Raw genomic sequence first — 21235 nt, 5'->3', positions numbered from 1 at the left:
AATTAAGGTATTTGGATTTTGAAGATAAAATTGAAGTCTGAGATCTTATGACTTGAGATGTTTTGTTTTTAAAGCGCTTACTGCTCAAGAACGGAAGATTTAAAGTCGGGTCCCCTAGCACCCACAAATAAGAGACTGAACCCCGGAGTGAGATGGTATGGGGGGAAGGGGCGGAGATCCCTGGAGCACACTGGCCGGCGAGTCTAGTCAGCTGCAAACGCGAAGTTGGGTCAAAGAGACCCTCTCTCAAAGAGCAAGGTGGGGAGATGTAGGGGAAGACAACCTAAGGTGGATCTCTGAGTCACAGGCACCCTCCCCTCCTCCTATCCCTACCTTCCCTCCCGCCGCCACTCAAATAACAGCTCATAGTTGTTGATTCAGAACCGGTTCTTTTAGGAAACCTCATTTACAAGAAAGCGAAGGCAAGTTTCACTTTCACTTTTAGTTTCGTTTTTTTAAAAAAATAGTTTTCTGTTTTTTTTTTTTTTTTCTTTCTCACGACAGGGTCTCACTATTGTAGTCCTGGTTGTCCTGGAGCTCGCTGTGTAGACCAAGCCGACCTCCAGTTCACATAGATCCACTGCCTCTGTTTCCGGAGTACTGGGATTTAAGGCGTGCGTCACCACGCCGGACCCTAGTTCGTTTTTCTACAAATTCAGTATCTTATCCCAAAGTTGACCCTGAAGCCTTCAGCAGGAATTCCAAAGGGACAGGTTTTTCGCGTGCGGCTGGGAATTTCGGTTTCAGGGCGGAGGTGCTCAGGGTTCCCGCCCCGCTCTGAGTAGGGCGGGAACCCAGAGTGGGCGGGGCCTGAGCTATAAGGTTGGGGGACTAGCTAGCGTCTGGCCACACGAGTCACACTGCACCTGCAGGTCGCCGCCTGTTTCCCCGCCTACAGGTAGGGAGCGTCTTCACGCCGAGTCCCGGGACCGCGGCTAGCAGGGCACTTTAGAGCCAGACTCCTAGACCCTTTGAGGATGGAGAGAGAAGAAGGCAACAGGGAAACACGATGGGTTAATAGGCAGCAGAGCCCTGCACGGCTAAGACCTCAGAATCTGTCTGGTGATAAGGCATCGTTAGCGTTAATGTGTGTGTTTATGAATGCGGTCTTGGGGTAGGTAGCTGGGTCAGAAGAGTTGGGTCCTAGCGCGGCTTTGATTGTTCATTAGCAATGACTGGGTAAGTCGTCCCACTTGAAGCATCTCCTGAGGTCCCTTCCTCTGCCAAGATCCAGGACGCTGGAGCCTAAGACTTTTACTCTATCTGCCCAGAGGACCTAAAGGAGTCTTGGAGGTGGAGCAGAAGAACTTAACATAAAAATGCCCAGACATTTCTTAGACACATTGACCTTGGCTATATCAAGGTTTAGCTTGGGGTTATCGTAAGTACAGTGTTCTATCTTACTTATTTTTAATCTGAATAAATAATTGTGGATGCTTTCCTACGAATTAAATAGCCAGTTTTTATTGCTGTATTCCATTGTGCTGGATAACTAAGGGCACCACTCTCCCACTGATAGATGCCCAGCTCGGGTTGCCAGCTCAGTCATTCACTGGTCATCACTATGTGTGGATGCCTGGAACATAGCTGGGCATTTCCTTTAGATAAACTCTTAAAGCTACCTAGTTATGTCTGGCTATCTGAAAGACCTTTATAGGGAAAAAATAAACTGAAGATGTGTTCCAGAAAGTATATGCAGCTGACAATGGCAGTGACTGGCAGTATTTAGGAAGAACTTTATACTCTGAAAATATTAGCCTTTTCCAGCTGAACAGCACAGATAGGAGGTCGTGGCAGCAGTTACAGTCCTGAAAGTAGAAGTGAGAGGGAAGGAGTTCAGGCTTTAGGATCATTTGATAGAATTAGAGACGTGGGTAAATCTTCACTCTTACTTGTGAGAAGCTTGCGGCTGCTCCTCTCCCACCTTCTGTGGGAAGACAGAGAAGCTGTGCTCCAGGGTGCTCTTCTGGACTTCCCGGGGACAAACTTATTTCCCCATCTTGAATGAGTTGTCATTTCTTCCACTGTTCATACTTTGGTGCCCTGTCTCTGCTCTTGGCTGGGAATTCATCAAAGAGTACGGTTTCTTGCCCGAGGAAGAAGATGATCCTGTGCTCTCAGAACAACTAAGAGGTGCTGGCTCAGAGGTCAAGACCACGCTTATTTACGTGGTCCCTGGGCTTCCTCGTTTCCCCTCCTTCTACCAACAGCTGACAGCTGCGCTCTGAGAGCCAGGGAAGAGAGGGTATGGTACTGAATTAGGTGAATATCAGACCTAGCTCAGCGTCCTTTGGTATTGTCATCCTGTCTCATCTCCTTGGGCAGATGACTGGAGAGAAAGATTTTAAATATGTGCCCAGTGTTAGCAAGAGGATAATGACTCATTCTATTTTACTCTTCTGATAAATGCCCCCCCCCATTTTTTAAAGACATTGTCTCACTATGTAGCTCAGGCTGACCTCAAACTCAAAATTCTCCTACCTCAGCCTCTCAGCTGCAGTTACATCCTGCCCTTTTCTAACCTCAAGGGTTTATAATAGTCAATAAGAAGCCTATGTCCTTAAGAGACAAAATAATTGATCAGATAATTATCATGAACTAAACATTTCTTCAAAAAAATTCAAGCTGCATTTTTCAAGAATTGAATTAGAAAAAAGTAAAAAAAAATAATGTCGGCACAGTGGGAAGATGCAATGGGACCAATTTTCAAAATGTGTCACGAATTGGGAAAGTACTTTTTCCTTTGACCAGCAATTCCCGTTAGGGAAATCTATCTTCCAGGCTTAACCTTGGACCTGGCACACAATAGGTACTCACCAAACATTGACTAAATACACAAATGCTTATGATTTTGAAAAAAAGGACCAAAAAAAAAAAAACCCAACACCTAGAAATAAAGGAGTTAAATATTAAGGGCCCATTAGATACAAGACTTACAATAATTATGTCACAATCTTACACTTTTTTTTTTTACAATTTTACATTTTCAAATGGCTAGTAAATGTATAGAGGAACTGGGACTAGAGAGATGGCTCAGGGTTTAAAGCTCTTACTGCTCTTCTTGGGGGATCCACAGCCCTCTGTAACTCCCACTCCAGGGAATCTGATGTCCTCTTTTGGTCTCTGTGGGCATTGGGCACACATGTGGTACCCATACATACAAGCAGGCAAAGCATACCTACACATGACATGAATAAATCTTAAACAGGTAGAGAGGAGCTGTCTCATTGTAGGGGAAAAGGCGGAAAGGAAACTATCTACAGACATGCTCAGAGTGGCCACAGTTTCTCCATCTTTCACCAGTGGCTCTGTGGGCCAGCTCCGTTTCTGCTGTCAGGCGCTGTCCTATGTCTTGGGAGAGGTCTTGGCAGCCTTCGGGCCTCTATATCATCACATCAGAAGCGGCTCTCCTCCTTCCCAAGCAAACTTTGGCAACCAAATCTGTTAGCCAATATTACCGAATGCTCCCTGAAGGGTGTGTATGTGATGCACACACAGTTGTTTCTATAACAACGGCAGAGCATTAAAATAAACTGATGTGGTCGCTTCACCTCAGTGAAGATGTCTAGACTCCATTTCCAGGGTCCTTGCCATTCCCTCACTTCATCCGCCAAACATTTGGGAGTTTGGTAGGTGAAATCATTCATTTTATTCCAACAATAAAAGTAAAACATTCGTTTATTCACTCATTTGAAAGTTGGGTGCACACGTGAAGACGAAGAAACCATTCATGGTTCCATCTCTCCTTTTCTGTCTTTCTTCCTTCAAAATTACAAATGGGTGAGAACTTACCCGTGTTCCCTGTAAAAGTCACGTTTCACTGCAGATAATCATGGTCAAGCAATATCTTCAGACAGGCTTGAGGGTTTCTTTAAACCACAAGTATATTTTTGCATTATGCACTGCCCTCCAAGTTCCTTCCTATGACTTTGCAGACTCATTCCCTAGGCATGTTGTAAGTTCTGCCCCTCATGGTCTTCGTAGTACATACAGGTTTACTGGCCTTGAGGCTGCATGGGGTGTTTCAAGTCAGGTGCTGTTCTTAGCCCTGTCATTCCTGCTAGATCTTTGTTTGTTTTCCTATGGTGGATTTCTAAGACAGGGAAAAAGAGATATATGACATACACAGTTAAAGTTTTAACAGAGATTACCACACCAATCTTTAAAAAGCTGTACAAACAGTTTCACATCCTTAGCAATGAAAGTCCAGAAATCCTGTCTACCCGTATTTCACTAACACTAACTATGAGGAAGCTATAATTTTGGAAGAGCAAAAGGTCAAAAATGTTATCATAAATCTTCAATATACTTTCTTAGAAAGAGTGTCCTTTCCTATGTCTGTATTTATTATTCTCTGAACTATGTGGGGCTCTTGTTTATTTTCCTCCCAACCCATGTATAGTTTTCTTACTGAGTTGTAGAGAGTGAATGCCCACAGCCTGTCTTCCACTTTATATGCCTGTGTAGACACAAAGGCCAAGGAGACTCTAGGAAGGAGGACTGACTTTCCTATCAAAGTTGTAAACGTGAGTAACACAAAAGAGAGATGTTAACGAATAGATTGGCTGGAGTGTAGTACTGTCTTTGGCCACCCTTTTTGGACATCAGTTCCAAGGAAGAATGCCTTCTGTTTCTTGCTCACTGCTCCTCAGTGCCCCAAACAGTGCCAGACTCAAGAAGAGATATTCAGTGTTTACTGAGTGAATTAGAAAAATGTCAGCAGAATAGAGACCAGGATCTAGACAGCTACATCAGAGAGTGGTCCTGAGGCGTCCAGACCTTAGTAAACGGGCCAAATCAAATTCTCCTCCCTTCCCACTCCTGTTATTGGTATACTTTCTCTCTGTATTGGGAAGAAGTATTATAATTTGGAGTAGGTAAGAGGCAGAGGGGAGATTTTAAGATTTCAAATTCAATTTAAGCATTGAAAAGTGAAAGTGAAAATCAGATTTTCTTTGCTTTGAAGCTTTGCCTAAGGCAGACTTTACAGATAATTCTCAATGTTGAAAAGCATGGTGCAGCGGGAGGAGTTGGGGAGGTATTTTTCCCTTGGCTTATTTTGAATGTACATTATCGACTTGGAGGGCTTATAACTCAATATGAAGATGTTCGTCTCACCAGACCAATTTCTTCTCACTTGGTTCCCTAGAGCCTTGAGTTAGGAAAGGAAAGTCCTGACCTTTCAGCTTTGCAGCTGTCTCCACATTCACAGAGTGTACTTGGTTCCGGCTGGCTTATCTGTGCGTCCCATCCTGGCTCTTGGAGGTTATTTTCTATATGAGCAGGACAGGTCTTCTATTGATGGCACACTGTTTGGCTATTTGAGTTAAGCAGCACTCCTTCTGTGTTTCCCATTTCTAGATAATTCCAGAAGCATGAGGATATTTACCATCACTACATTCACAGTCTACTGTCACTTGCTAAGAGGTAAGTCTCCAAATCTTTTCAGTGGGTTCTGTTATTTTGGGTATTGTAACCTTGAGTTAAAAATTGAAGTAATTTGTGTGTGTATGCATATGAAGTGTGTGTGGTGGGGGAGTGAATGCACACATGCATTTGCTAGGCACACATGTGGAGGTCAAAGGGCAACCTTGAGTGTTGGGCCTCATCTTCTACCTTGTTTGAGACAAGTTCTCTTATTTGTTGTTCATTGCCGAGGACTACAGGCAGCTGGCCCCAAACCTCCTGGGGATTCTCCTGTCTCTACCTCCCACCTCACTATAGGAGAACTGAAATTAAGATCGCAGGTACATTCTGTTGTAGCTGACTTTTAACATAGGTTTTGGGATGAACTCGAGTCCTTATGTTGCATAGCAAGTAGCTTACTTGCTGGGCGATCACTCAAGTCCCCAAAATAATTTAAGGGAGTGTATTTTGCTTATAAAAAGCACACTCTAGTTTTCCTTCTTCGTAAATAGGTTACTTGTATCATTGTAAAAGATGAAGGAAAATGCAGGAGCTGTAGGTAGAATTTAGTGGTGGAACTCTTGTCCAGCGTGATCAGACTCTGAATTCCATATCCCAGCACTGGAAACAAACAAAAGCAAACATAAAAAAATTTTTAAAAAATTACAAAGACCTGCGGGAGGGGGGTGAATATAAAAATATAGTTACTACAAAACAAAAAGATTGTCCATTTCCCATGGACAACTCCTAAAGATCACTGGGAAATGGCCTACTGGTAAGATATTTATATTTATTGATTTCTTATAAACAAGGCTGGGAATATACTATCTAAGTTGCTTGTGCTCTTCCCAGTGAAGATATTTGAAAGAAGAATTTTAGTGTTCATGCAATTCAACAAATAAAATGATTGTAACCTTTTACTCATTTTCCAAATGTGTTTGGAGGACTTTTCTGTCTTCTGAAGGCTGGTCCCCTTTCTTTTCAGCCTTCACCATCACGGCTCCCAAGGACCTGTATTTGGTAGAACATGGCAGCAATGTCACGATTGAATGCAGATTCCCGGTAGAACACCAGCTGGACCTGCTTGCCTTAGTTGTCTACTGGGAGAAGGACGACCATCAAATTATTCAACTCGTAGATGGAAAGACAGACCAGCAAGACAGTAGCTTCACGGGGAGAGCCTCGTTGCCAAAGGAACAGATTCTAAAGGGAAACGCTGGGCTTCACATCACGGACGTGAAGCTGCGGGACGCTGGGGTTTACTGTTGTATGATCAGCTATGGTGGTGCGGACTACAAGCGGATCACACTGAAAGTCCATGGTAAGAGTTCCTCCCGATAAGGAAGTCTTGACCTACGTTTAAGACGTCTCTGTAATGCGGAGAGCTTTTCATTGTTGGAAGTCCACACCTACTTTTCACAGAACAATAGCAGCCTGTTCGTCCATTCATTGGTTGACTGATTCATTCTTACTCTCCGCCAATGAATACTCCTAGCGTCTTGTGTTTGACAGTATCTTGAGATCCAGTACCAGATAATGCACAGCCGTGCTCTGCAGCACTGTGAGCTTTCAAAGGCTAAGTGCCAGGTGTTTGCTTCCTATTATTATAAATGCAATATATACACTTACAAATAATTTGGATATCATGGAAAGGAATAGAATCATAAAAATGTCCTTCCTCCCTTCAGTGCCATCACCCATGGCATGCATATGCTATTTGTGTATCCCTCCAGAACCTTTTTATTGGATTGGTTTTTAAAAAAATTCTACCAGGCTTAGCACATTTTCCTTCCCTTGGGTATCTCCATACAAAATCCAATATATATGTATGTATGTAAATACATATATACGTACATACACACACACACATACGTAGCCTGCTGTAAGATTCACATTCAAAAAGACAAGGTTAATCTATGAAGGATGAGAACTGATGATGTTAAGTATGGAAGAAGCCATTCTTCCACAGAGATGGTCCAAGCCACGCCCACCAGCCATACATCCAGGGCTTGTATCAGGATCACTTGGGAGTACACCGAGGAGGCACTACTGGTATAAGTTCCTGGAAAAGGACTCCCAGAAAATATCATCAGGTCAATTGAGTTTAAGGCTCTGGATTGGAACTAGCTAAGGGAAGGAAATTACCTTACTAACCACCCCTGCTTTCGCTGTTGGGTTTCATAGAACTGAGAGTGCACCCCTCCCAAGCGTTCACACAGGCAATCCAAACGCCTGCCAGGACCAGAATTTCCCCAAGGCTCCTTGCTTCATATACTTCCCAAAGTGGCGTCCTTTCAGTTTGGAACCCCCTTCCGTGGTCTGCCAAAACTTCTCCCTGATTGACAGTGAGCTGAACTCTCTCTTCCCCAGGCGTATGCTTGAGATGATCTGCCTGCTTCTTTTGGTTTTCATAATAAGCTGTTAAATATTTGACTAGAATTAGATAATCTCCTGTAATCCTTTTATTCCTAAACTAGTGTGAAGGTCAGTATTATGAAAAAAATAGGAAAAGTTCACACTTCTTCTAAGGCATCAAGATAACTATTACCAAAAACGTTACATAGAAGTTAGGATAATGTGTCCAACTGATGGCATATGAATGGGTCTCTGATGCTGGATCTCTTGAAGCTACCATTGTTTTGAAAATATCACTTGTCTTTATTTTCATTGTCTTTTGTGACATCCATGAATGAAGGGATGTGGTTATTCACATCTTGAGCGTGTGTTAGCTCATCAGCAAATATGAGGTGTCTCTTTTGTTCCAAGACATTTAAAGGCATTATGAAGCCTGAAGGTCATGATCAGTCAAGGTTGCTGAACCTGAGGTAAGGGGAAAGTCCATTCCTAGCAGTCAGGAAGAAGGAAGCATAGAGTTTAAGTCTCTGTGTCCAGATGTCTCCTGTGACTTGTTGGGAGTAGCTGACTTTTTGGTGAGGATGACTGTCTTCTAGATTATCTACTCCACAATATCTCTGATGCAAAAGGCAACCTTCTGGAACCGATGACTTCTCCGTGGAGGGAGATTTGGTGGGGCAAAGCTGATGACCAAGCAGACTTGAAGGTCTGCTTGTGTGAACGTTTCATTTTCTCTTAGACATCGCTACCTTGGCGTTCTACTCCCATCTCATCTTGTCATTTACAGCCAGTGGTTTGGGAGTTTAGATGAGCTAGACCAAGGATTTGAACCTGGGCTTTGTGGCTTTGGTGAGTGTCTCGGCTAAATCCAGCTATTTGAGAGGCTGAGACAGGAGAATCACAAAGTAGGGCAAAATAGGGCCTTGTCTGGGATATATGTGTGTGTGTGTGTGTGTGTGTGTGTGTGTGTGTGTGTGTGTGTGTGTGTGTATGGGATATATACCCCTTGTCTGGGATACACACACACACACACACACACACACACACATATCATGTTCAAGGTCAGCCTGAGCAACTTTAGCAAGACCCTTTCTCAAACAAACAAACAAACAAGCAAAAAAAGACTAAGAATAGGAACAGGACTGAGGACGGACATAGGACATAGCTCAGCGATAGAATACTTGCCCAGCGTGTGTGGAACCCTGGGTTCCATCTCTAGCACCGTGGTGGCTGGCACGTAGGAGCTTTGCATGCAGAGGAAGTAGAACTCCTGAGTCATCTCCCATGCAAATGATTTCACAGTAATGCTGTTGCCCCTTTTCTCTTCCCATTACTGCAAGTGTGTGGCAGTAAAGCTCCCTGGGAGGGTGGGCACTCACCCTGGGATTTTAAAGGTGAAGCATTTCAAAACTGAAATGTGAAAGGCTGTGGTTTTGTATTAACTCAGTTGCCATGATCTCTTCGGGTGCTATTATACTTTCGAAAGGTTACAGAAGACCCCCAGGTATGCGGCTTTCAATTGAAATCTTTAGCTTTAATCACTGAAATTAATATCACAAAAAAAAATGAAATGTTCATTTAATGTTTCCGGGACCTTAAATGGCATTGAGCAGGTGTAGGAAACATTTTAATCATACGGATAGATGATGAAGGCCCACCAGATCCGCAAGTCCTGTTTAAATCTTTTCGGTGTCGTCTGTGTCCACCTAGTATGTCTCAGAATCTCATGTTTATTCTCTCTCTCCTTCGTCTGCAACACAAACCGGAGGGGCAGGGGTTGGGTCTGTTTTATTCATTGTTGGGCCCCTACGCCTTGGCATATGATGACGTTCCTGAGCAACAAGAAAAGAGAAGAATATTTGTTGAAGGAAGAAATGGTCCTTTCAAAAACCATTAGCTTAAGATGTTTGTTCTCTGAACAAACTTGAATATGGGAAAATGGATTGCCAAGACTGTTTGCCAAGAGCTGTAAGGACTTTCTGAAGACCCACTGAAGAAGTGATAAAGAGGGGAGGAACACCGTGTTCCTGGTCCTCCTCGTCTGGCTGACGGTAGCAGGAGCAGTTGCACAATGCTTATGCAACTCCTAATACATGTTAGGCCATGAGCCTGGGCTTTTTGCTCATATGAATTCATCTAATCTTTAGCACGACGCTGTGGAGGAGACCTTTGATCATGGCCATGCTGGTTTTTCCCTACTTATTATCTTTCAAATCTGAATGTGTCTTTCAGTGGATGGCATCTTAGATTCAATGATATGTAGCCAAAGAAGTAATACATCTAAAATTATAAAGCCAGGTCCTAAGCCTAACTAGCTCGTTTCTGAAATCTGTGCCCTTACTAACTGTGCTTTGCTGCCTAGCTTTGGGCTGCTGGAGTGTGCATCAGGCTGTACAATGACTTTAAACTAAACTGATCTCTGCTTGGTCTTGATCAGCCAACTAGGTAGCAGAGTGTTATAGATCTGAGCCAGAGTTTTCAAAAGAAACAAAAAACTTGCTTGTCTAGCCTTTCTGTAAAGTGCCACAAACTTGTATGTGATTATGAAATATAAATTTGGCACCAACACATAGTTTATATCATAAGAAATTGCCAATTTGAAGATCAAAAGACGACACTGTCATTGATTTCATATAGTTGGCTCCACATAACACATGATCTATTCTTGAAATGGACAAAAATAGACATCCCAAAGGAGAAATAATTGGAATAAACAATATGTGTAATGTCTTGCCAACTGTGACAGCATCAGTGTGTATTATGGTGAAATTCACCATTAACAAATGGAGATGGGTCTCAATAATCTTGAAGCTTATTTTAGCCAATGCTTTATCGTATCCAACTCAGTATTTGTTTTTAACTTCAGAAAGTGGTTGATGAAGTCACTTCTGACATTTTGTTTTGCTTTGTGTGGAATTGTTAGTATTATCTTCAAGCCTCTGTTTCTATAAGGAGACTTTTGAATGAGCTCATTAAAAAAAAATAGGTTAATTCGGTTAAAAGTAGACATGGGGAATGGGTCTGTAGTTCAGCTGGCAGAGTGCTTGCCTGCCAGTCATGAAGTTCTAGTTTAAAACCCGATGTGGTGGCACACGCTTGCCTGTAATAGGTATAGAGTTCTCTTTCGCTACACAGCAAGTTCAAGAGGCTAGCCTAGGGCTGGAGAGATGGCTCAGTGGTTAAGAGCATTGCCTGCTCTTCCAAAGGTCCTGAATTCAATTCCTGGCAACCACATGGTGGCTCACAACCATCTGTATTGAGGTCTGGTGTCCTCTTCTGGCCTGCAGACATACACACAGACAGAATATTGTACACATAATAAATAAATATTAAAAAAAATAATGAAAAAAAAAGAGGCTAGCCTGATCTACATGAAACTCTCAGCCGGGTGGTGGTGGCGGCGCACGCCTTTAATCCTAGCAGAGGCAAGCGAATCTGTAAGTTCAAGGCCAGCCTGGTCTACAAGAGCTAGTTTCAGGACAGCTAGGGCTGTTACACAGAGAAACCCTGTCTCGAAAAACAAAAACAAAAAAATGAAAGAAACTCTTCCTCAAAACCAAACAAACAAAAAAAAGGAGCATTTGAAAAATCCACAGTAGCCCTCCTTCTTCCTGTGGCCGACAGTGACGTACAGTGACTGCCATCAAGGGTTATGAGGCATAAATAATTTAACAGGTACTATAGCAAACACATAAGTAAAAGTTTGTATTTTAATGTTGCGTCTTTGTGCATGTACCCATCTTAGACATGAAAGCTGTGGGGGTTGAATCAGTGTGGACGAGTCAGCTCTTTGGTTCACCACGTTCTCCTTCAACTAACGCCCAGGAAAAGTGAGAATAGAAAGCAACTATTTCACTCCAAATGTTATATCATTGACAGTGATTTTAAATGTAAACCTTTAATTCCCAGAAAAATTAAATCTTGTGCAATGTGGGATAGACTCTATTGTGGTGACATTATTTCACAAAGTGCCTATTTAATAAGGTATAAGTAGTTTTATTTTTAATTGTTCTTAAATATGGCAAATACAAGACTAAGGGCGCAAGTGTCCATAAAAAGCCCTTTTGTGTTTTGAAATCATAATTATACCTATTTTATTGGTGGTCATTTTCTTGATTCAAGGGCAACAAAGCATCATGTCATTATTTCAGTTTGCTTTATATTAGCTGCTCTGTGTCAGATTTCTATGAAAATATGATGCAACACTCTTATTATGTCTTTGGCTGGGAGTAGGTAATAAAGTCTCTCTCCTAGGCTCTAAATGGCTCACTAAAACATTGAGGGCAGAACAATGATTATTGATTTAATAGATATAATTTATATTTAGATAGAAAGACCTTTGGTTTCAAGATGATAATTTACTTTATTTATTCGAGACATTTAGTTTGAGCCCAATGAGCTCGCCGGTGTGATTATTCCTGCAATGTGATTGTTCCTTAAGCCCAAACATGGCCCAGATTTGAACAGAAAACCTGAGGCAGACTAGCACACACTCCCTGAGCTGAGTTAGAGACATAATTCTCCAAGAACTGGCCCAAGTTGATAGTATTTGTAAGCAGACAACACCTGCGATGGGAGAGAGCCCTGACCTCTTTTTGCTTATGACCTAGCCCCGTACCACAAAATCAACCACAGAATTTTCATGGATCCAGCCACGTCCGAGTACGAACTAACATGTCAGGCTGAGGGCTACCCAAAAGCTGAAGTCATCTGGACAAACAGTGACAACCAATCCCTGAGTGACAAGACCACTGTCACCACTTCCCAGACAGAAGAGGAGCTTTTTAATGTGACCAGCAATCTGAGGATCAACGCAACAGCGAATGATGTTTTCTACTGTACGTTTTGGAGATTACAGTCAGGGGAAAACTACACAGCTGAGTTGATCATCCCAGGTAAACTGCCTAATTCTGTCCCTTGTCCCCTAGCATGATAGCTGTCCATCATAATCATTCAGTGCCAGCTGACCGAGTGCATGGATAAACAGCACTTATGTTTATTACATGTATGCTATTTCCCCCATTTTCTTGCATACAAGCTATAGTGCTACTTAAAAAATATTCAGCAAGTGTTTATTGAGCATTTGCCCAGTGCAACCTGTATGTTAGGCATTGAGTGTTTGCAGATGAATAGGACAAAAGTCACCGTGCTCCAGGAGAACAGGGGACAGCTGCAACGTAGGAAATACTGTCGCAGCTGGGGCACCATGGGGGCAAGAGATAAGGACTCAACTTATGCTTCAGGAATCAAAACGTTATCATACTGGAGCTGCTCTCTTCTCTCCAGGGCTTCTGTGGTAGGAAACAAATGCTATGAAGGATCTGTTCCCCCTGTGTTGCTCTGATGTTTCAACTCCAGGAAGTCTGCCTTGTGCATAGAACATGAGCCTGTTGTCTTTTGGCAGCCTACTAGATTTCTATGTAGTTGACGTTCCCTGTAAGGGTTATAAGTCACCTGGCAAGGCTATCGTAAAGATAAAATGAGCTGTAGATAAGTTCAGCTGTTTTTTAAGCTTGTTACCTCACAGAAATAGACGGGATGGGGGACAGCCAGGTGAAAGGCTCAGAGCATTAGAAGAACTTAAATCCAGGGAATTCTGAGGAGAGTTGCTTCTGCTTCATCTCCTCTCCAATGTCCACCAGCAGTAGTGCTCTAGAAAGTTTAGAAAAAAGAAATAAAACTACCCAGAAAAGTCAACTAATATGAAAATTCAGCCCAGGATGGACTTGGAACCAGAAAGAGCAAACAAGTGTAGAAAACCAGGAAGACGGCCTAACTGAATTGAGCTCCCTCATAAAAGCTGTCTTACTGGGTTCCTGCCATTCAATGCTGTTTTATGAGGCTGGAGATGTAGCTCAGTTGGGAAAGTACTTGCCTGGCATCCACAAAGAGCTGACACCCAATACCAGATAAGCCTGGTGATGTAGGACTCACCTGTAATCCAAACACTTGGGTGGCAGAGGCAAGAGGCTCAGAAGTTCAAGGTCATCTTCAACTACTTAGCAAGTTCAAAGCCAGCATGGATTACAAGAGACTCTGCTTCAGAAACAAAACAAGCGAACATCATCACAATAAAACAACAAACGCTGTTTGGTGGCAATTTATTTGTGGAGCATCCTGGAGTAACGTACTTAGCCCCTCTGTCTATTTGCCTGTAACTTGGGTTTGTTTGGCTTTATAAGAAACAGTTGGTAGGTTTAACATCTGTTACTTTGAAATGCAAATACAACATTTGTGAACAGGCTTTATAAATCATGTAGTTAAGTATTGTGAATCTCAACTGATTCATAGTGGGGACAAACAGGAACTGACTTACAACAAGAGATGGGAGTTGGCAATCCCAAAGCATCCTTGTGCCCCAGGACCTACCTTTCCCAAAACTTCAGACAGAGACCCTAGCATGAGAAGCCAATGACTAGAATGTCAAGAGAGTTTCAAACATGGAGGAATAAAAACACACATTGGTCCGTGATCACGACCACAGGTATGGAAGGCAGAAGCTGCTTAACAGTGCCCAGTGGTCTCCCATGTTCTAGAATGGGCCTTCCATGCCATGTTGGCTGTTAGTGCTTATATTAAAGAGTGCACAAGGAACTTACTTCATCGAGGTCCCCATTTAATATTGCAGTCACTTTCTGTGGCACTATGCTAAACATGTCACAGATAGCCACACAAGACATCCCTAGCATTTCTGTTTGATAGGCTGAAACCTTTGGAGGTTTCAAAGTCAATCCGCAGCGGTAAAATTCAGTCTTGGAGGTTTCAAAGCCATTTGCGGGAGTAGCGTTCAGTCTGTGGCATGCGTGCTAGCCCTGACTGGCCATTGACTTTTAGTAAGTAAGATTACCCTAAAGCCAAACTAGATTTCAGGAATGACCATTCGCCTGACTATTTCCAAGCAAAACCTTATCTTTAGTCGGCATCTTTCAATTCTGTTTTTCAGAACCACCTGCAGAATTTCTCCCAAATAAGAGGACTCACTGGGTACTTCTGGGATTGCTTTCACTGTTCTTTGTTGCAGTCCTAGGCTTCTTCTACCTAAGAAAACAAGGTATTTCCTTCACCGCTGTGGTTTCTGTGCTGCCTGGGGAAAGTCCGCGAAGGTCTTCTTTCCGCGATATTGAATAGGCAGTGTCAGAGACAGCACCTACCCTAACTTGATAAGGGCAGCCCCGTACCACAGGACCTGACCCAACAGGCTAGCAGAGCCTTCCTGGGAAACACTTGACCTTGAAGGTTGTGCCTTTCACTTTCAGTTAGACAAAGTTTGAGCTGTGACTCCCGTGAGCTGAGTCTTCCTTCAGCCCTGCTCATGTAGCTGTTCCGCTGCATCTCCTACCTGGGAGTGTACCATTGGACCGTGTTGTACTTTGGAAGGGTGTGAGTTGGACAGGGGTTTAGGGAAGCTAAAAGACTTAGCTTTCGAGGCAGCACTGCGGCATCCGCCGTTCAGGGGTTCACAGTAGAGCCGGACAGTGCCGCTGTGTGCAGTGCAGGGCCGAGGTGTAGGATGGGTAGCAGTGGAGATTGAAGAAGACAGCTGTAAGGTTCCTTTTAACAAGCAAATAACCACAGACTTTGAAAGACCATTGTGCCCGTTGGTCTCAGTTGAATTCAAGTTGAATTCCTTGCAACATCCTATTGAGCTGGGTTCTGGGTACCCTAAGTAGGGAAACATTTCTGTCTAAAACTGCTGTCTTTATCACAAAGCATTTTTTTTTTGCAGACTTTCTGGAATCAATATGACATAGTGTTTTAAATAATTTTCATATATTAATTTCAGCATTTACCCATAAGAATGATTTAAATCTAGGAAAATGAGTGCATTCAAATAATGTCATCCCCTTGTAAGATGACTTAGAGAAAACCTTTTCCCCAGTGTTTTGAAGTGTATACCCAGAGAGCCAGTGATGTATGGACTTGCCTGAAGCTAAATAGGGAAGTAAAATGTGGAAATGAGCTTCAGTCTTCTGAGAGGAATTCCCCTTTAATCCTTCGGAGAATGAGTGTATGTGGAAAGCCATATAACTGAGGGGGTAGCAACCAGCTGTGTCCAAAGTATAGCCCTGACCAGAACCAAGAGGGTGGCCAAGATGTGACATTAGGTTTCAGTGACACATCTGGACTAGTACTAGACTTGGGCTTGCGCAAGGAAGCGGTTGTTGCTGAACTGAGTCTGGAAAGGATTGATGGAGAATGAGTGTGGTATAGAGTCAGTAGGTAATAGAGTTGTAGTTCAGGGTGTCGGCCAGCTCTGAGGGCAGGACAGGAAACAAAGTAGACAACCCTAGAGAGAGAGAAAGAGGACAGAGAGGGTGGGAGGAAGGGAGGGAGGGAGAGAGAGAGAGAGAGAGAGAGAGAGAGAGAGTATGTGTCCTAAGTTGTTGAATAATTAGCTTTGGGGTTTTGTACCTGGAATAAGGAAGCTTGTGGACTAAAAGTCCGGTGATTAAGATTGAGTAGTGCCTTATAAAAACCTTGAGTTGAAACTTGAGTCACTGTGGGTCGGGTCGTAGTTTTGTGCTCTACGGAATTAAGATTGATTTTTTTCTCATTCAGAGCAAACTCTAGATGTGGAGAAATGTGGCTTCGAAGACACAAAGTCACAAAACCAAAATGGTAAGTGTGACAGAAGGGATGGGTAAACGGAAGGACAGTGCAGTTTGGTCCTGCAGGGCTGCGGTTCCAGCGCTCTGTAGGCTGAGGCAGGAGGATAGTGAGTTGCAAGCCTCTTGAACCACATAGCAAACAACATAAACAGGAAGAAGAAAAGGCTATTATAACAAGAGATATCGACTAGTCGTGACCTCCCCTCCTTCCAAAGGAGCCTGTTTGTGAGGACTGGGGGCTCCTCTGCCTCACAACTCCTACAACTGAGAAAATTCTGGGATGGTCCTGTATAGTAAAACCCAGCCCAGGGCTTTATGCAAAGAGTTGGGAGCAGGAGGGGAGGGGCGCTTTTGTCTAAGCTGCTGATACCTTGGTAGCCCTGCAACCAGAGAGAGTGCTGAGTCAGAGGAATGTGTAATTAAACAAATGGTTCTGCTGTGCCGTCAGCTGTTAACTCGTTCATGTGTGGGATATGGATTTCATTTCATTACCCGCCCTCAAGCACTCATAAGTATGAGAATTATCTCCATCCTACAGTAGAGAACGCAGAGCTGAGAATATAAGGTGGCAGGAACACTCAGCCCTCGCCATGCACTTTCCTTCCCATCCTATGGGCTCCATTTCATTCTGCTGCTAATGTCTATGTTTATAGGAGTAGAAAACCCTCACTGCCCTAAATTTTTAAATAGGCTCTATCAAATTTTCTTATTCACTGTACTGTGGTTAGAACCCAAGGGTACCACTGAGCCCAGGCAGGATTAAAGCTGGCTCGTGAACTTGAGCAGACCGGAGCAGGTTCCCTCGCGTGCACTACCATTTATGCTGCTGAGTTACCCAAGGAACCAGCCTAGCTTGCTCAGTTTGAGGGTTTCTCAGTCCAGCAGGTTTTCCATTTTTAAAACCAGGGCAGTCCCGGACAAACAAGGGTGTTTAGTCATCCGTCAGCATGCAAGTGTTGTCAGGTTTGTCTCTGTCTTATTGCAACCTTATCATATGATGTAGCAATATCCAACTTGTTTGTCTTGAATGTCTTCATGCCTTTCCCCGCACACTCCCGCCCCTGTGATTACTATACTATTGTCCCTCTCCAGATACACAGTTCGAGGAGACGTAAGCAGCATGGAAACCTCCGATCTTCGAGATGGGATTGGCAGTCTGTGGTCTGTGAATGAAGGGGCCCTTGGGATGTGGGTCCAAGGACTCGAAATGGAACCTGGGAAGACAAGAGAAGAGAGAAAAAAAGGCGATCCTGGGACAAAGGACATTTCTGCAGGAGACACCAACAAGCAAGTTACCCGTTAATCATCTCGGGAAAGTGGGCTGAGAACCCCTGGCTCAACATCTGGCCCTTGCAGAAGTGCCCTTTCACTCCACTCGGTGCCTGGATGGGCGGCGGGGAGTCACAAGCGTGGAAGAATGAGTGTTCCTATTTATTTTGAGTTTGTGTATGCTTGTTGTGGGAGTGTGGTTGTGCCTGATGCGTTCTAAAGACAGAATCGATGCTAACATACAGTCACCAAACTCTCCTGCTGCTTACCATCTTGTCCACAGGCAGAAAAGCATGTGCATGTATGAGGTGCTTGGTGTCCTCTGTGACTACTGGTGTAAGCGGGACACATGGAGAACACATGCTTGGTTCAACAGGGCTCTTGCTATTTGACTTGAATAATCTTTATTCTCAGTCCTTGAGGCTCTGTGGTAGTAATTGTTCCGTTGAAGTGTCAGTTTTATAAGTGTCTGATACTACATGCAACAATCTCATTTCATCTCCATAGCAACAACCCTCAGGGTAACCTCTATTATACTCACTTCGTAGCCCAAGAAGCTGAGCAATTAAGTGATTTGCCTACAGAATAACAGCTATCAGATTTCTGTCCTTCAGCCACTGTCCTTTCAGGATTCAGTTTGTAGCTAAGAAATAAATTTAAAAACTGCTTAAGTAGCATTGATTTCACACAGCCTTGTGTACCATGCTGGCCCTGAGCATAGAGATGCAAGCCAGGGTACTGGTTGGATATGCGTATGCATATGCTTAAGTTCAATACTCAAAGCAATGTTCATTAACAAGGAGTCTATATTTAAAAGACTCTGGAAGTAACTCTTGAGTTCCTTGTCTAGCATTGGATTTACATCTAATTTGTTACCTTCGCCACACAACCTCACCTCCTCCTTGTAATATCTAGCATTGCTTAAAAGTTCCTTTTTATTTTTCTATCTAAATGATATTGAGGATTGGGGAGATAGCTCAGCTGTAAAACACTTTCCTCACGAGGTATAAAACCCCAAGTTTGTTCCCCAGAACCCACATACAAAAACAGCTGGGTATATCTGCATGCGTTTGATCCCAGCACCAGGGAGGCAGAGACAGGCAGATCCCTAACTCTCATTGGCTAGCCTGTCTAGTCTGCTTGGTAAGCGCCAGGCTTATGAGAGCTGATACCTCAAAAGATGATGTAGGCAGTGCCTGAGAAATGATGCCTGCACACACACATACACCACACATGCACACACAATGTACCACACATGCACACGCATGCACATGCACACGCACATACACCACACATGCACACACAATGCACAACACATGCATACACACATGCACCGCACATGCACACACACATGCACATGAACACACATGCAATCCAAATACATGTCAACAGGGTGCTGACTCAGAACGGTCCCAAAGACAAAATAAAACTCTATTCCATCACCCTAGCCTTGCTAGCTCCTTCCCAGAAGCAACTGGTGTTGCTTTTTGCACATATATTTTCCCAAAGACGGTTAATAGGTAGAAATATATATTAAAGTACCTATATTTTTTTAATTTCTAAATAGTAGCTCACTGTGTATTTGCTATATTTGCCCTTTTTATTTAATGTACTGATCCTTATGCAGCTGCTGGAACCTATTTAAAGATCCTAGAAGGGAACTGCCTCCTTTCTAGGGTTTTCCTTCCCATCCCTCCAGATATCTCTCATAGTGCTTAGGCCAGGCATTGTGTCTGCTGTCCCTACCTGTAAAATACCATTTATAGAGCACTTACTTACTCACTCACTGAGTTTGTGTTTGGTTTATTTTGTGTCTGCTCAAAGGGAGACCATGAGTCCCCAGGGTCCACTGAGTCAACCCAACACCAAGGAGTCGGTAGCCTTCTCCTTCACTCAGCGAGACGCAGATCTGGAGCGGTGCTGGCACTGCTGTTTTCCCTCTGCTTCTTTTCTCAAACACAGATGCTCCGCTTGCTTATCACAGGTTCTCCCTGGAAATCCCAGCTTTGCTCCTCCTGCTGGTTGCCCTGGACCTGCCCTTGTACCAGGAAAAGCCCCTTAGCTCTTGCCTGAACCCTTGAAGGTCACTGCCTCTCATTGCCACAGGGGCCTCAAAGATAATGTTTTCTTGGGGGAGGAGGGGAGAAAGAGCCCAGAGCTTTCTTTCAATCCTCTTTGTCTGATCCCATGTCAGGGCTGAAGAAACAGGCCAGGTACAGTGGTGCATACAAGTCTCTAATCCCAGCCTTCGGGAAGAGAGGCAGGCAGATCTCTGTGAGTTGAGGCCGGCCTGGCCTACATAGAGTCCAAGTCAGCCAGGGCAACATAGTGAAATCCTGTCTCAGAGGTAAGACTGATGAATCAGAACCCCCAAGGGAACCCTTCTGTTACTCGTTCATGGGATGATTCTCATGGCAATGTTCTGTTTGTATGAAGTTTAAGAAAATATGTAGTCAGGCGAGATTCCACTTACTCACTTTATTTGAAATCTTAACACCGTCTCACGGCGTTGGATTGTAACGGCACTTTATACTTTTGTGTTGTGGGTCGCCCTAAATGTAAATTTTATTTTGTATCTAATTGTCATTGTATTGCATTAATTTAATAAAATATTCTTATTTATTAAACATTTTTGTTTCTTAAACCATTTTCAGTTTAACCTCCAGTAGGAAGGCGTCACTTTGAATACCTGAGATCCCTGTCTTTATTCCCCTCCCCCACACACAGCTTTTATGCTAGATGGCATGTTATCAGTCAAAAGTCTTCCATCTGGGGGTGAGGTGGGAGGATAAAGCGGAATCCCCAGAACCAGGGATGTGAAGGGGCTTTGCTTGGAGAGCATGCTCAGGTGTGTGTTGGCATCACACCGCAAAGCTGCATGCCCCTCAGTCTTCAGGTTCTGAAAAGGAAGCGAGAAACCTAGAACTAAGCAAAGTTCAGGACTAGGACCCAAGACTTCTCTGGAACCATAAGAAAGTCTACAGTCCTTTTAGACAAACACCATCACATGCACCACTAGAGAAAGTGTGGCTCTTTGAATGTCTTGTCTCACTTGGCCACTTCCTCACAATTCAGCTTGAAGAAGCTTTGGATTCTTGGATAATTTCTTGAAATCAGATGCTCTCAACACATGGTAACTGTTCCTAATAACAGATGACAGACTCCGGATGTTTTTAGAGGAAGATCTATATCTTTATAGTAATAATAACACACTATGTCAGTCCCTGGACAATCAATGGGTTTACCAGCAGAAGGCTCCATGACAGGATCGGATCATGTGCCAACATGTGGGTTAATGTCTTTTCTCTGAATGGTTCCTTCCACCTCCAGTTCCTGTTTTGGCAGTCTCAGGGTCAACCTACCCCAAAGTTGAGATATACAAAGTAACATTTAGCTTCAGAAATCAATCTTCCACTTCCTCTGCTAACGTCTCAGTGACTCACAGTTACATTTTGCTGGGAATTGGGAAGAACACTCCACGGCTTCAAAGGGCTTGCAGTCTCGCTGAAGACACAATGTAAACAGTCGTTTAAAACATTCGTGAGAGGTAATTCGTGTGTTAGGATGTGAGAGTTTAGTGCTGCCTGGGGCCAGCC

The 21235-nt window shown here is 43.5% G+C and overlaps 1 protein-coding gene across 1 annotated transcript; it reads left to right on the top strand.

Annotated features, from left to right (window-relative positions):
* Positions 1-835: 835 nt before the first annotated feature.
* Positions 836-20257, top strand: Cd274 (CD274 molecule). The gene is made up of 7 exons (XM_057779976.1): positions 836-898; positions 5362-5427; positions 6392-6727; positions 12372-12656; positions 14705-14812; positions 16321-16380; positions 17463-20257. Exons 2-7 carry the CDS (start codon positions 5376-5378, stop codon positions 17483-17485), a joined length of 864 nt encoding a protein of 287 aa, XP_057635959.1. The 5' UTR covers positions 836-898; positions 5362-5375; the 3' UTR covers positions 17486-20257.
* The last annotated feature ends 978 nt before the right edge of the window (positions 20258-21235 follow it).

The sequence above is a fragment of the Chionomys nivalis genome, chromosome 8 (genome assembly GCF_950005125.1).
Source record: "Chionomys nivalis chromosome 8, mChiNiv1.1, whole genome shotgun sequence".
Classification (NCBI taxonomy): domain Eukaryota; kingdom Metazoa; phylum Chordata; class Mammalia; order Rodentia; family Cricetidae; genus Chionomys; species Chionomys nivalis.
The sequence above is the reverse complement of the archived record's forward strand: the minus strand, read 5'-3'. Positions and strand labels throughout refer to the sequence as shown.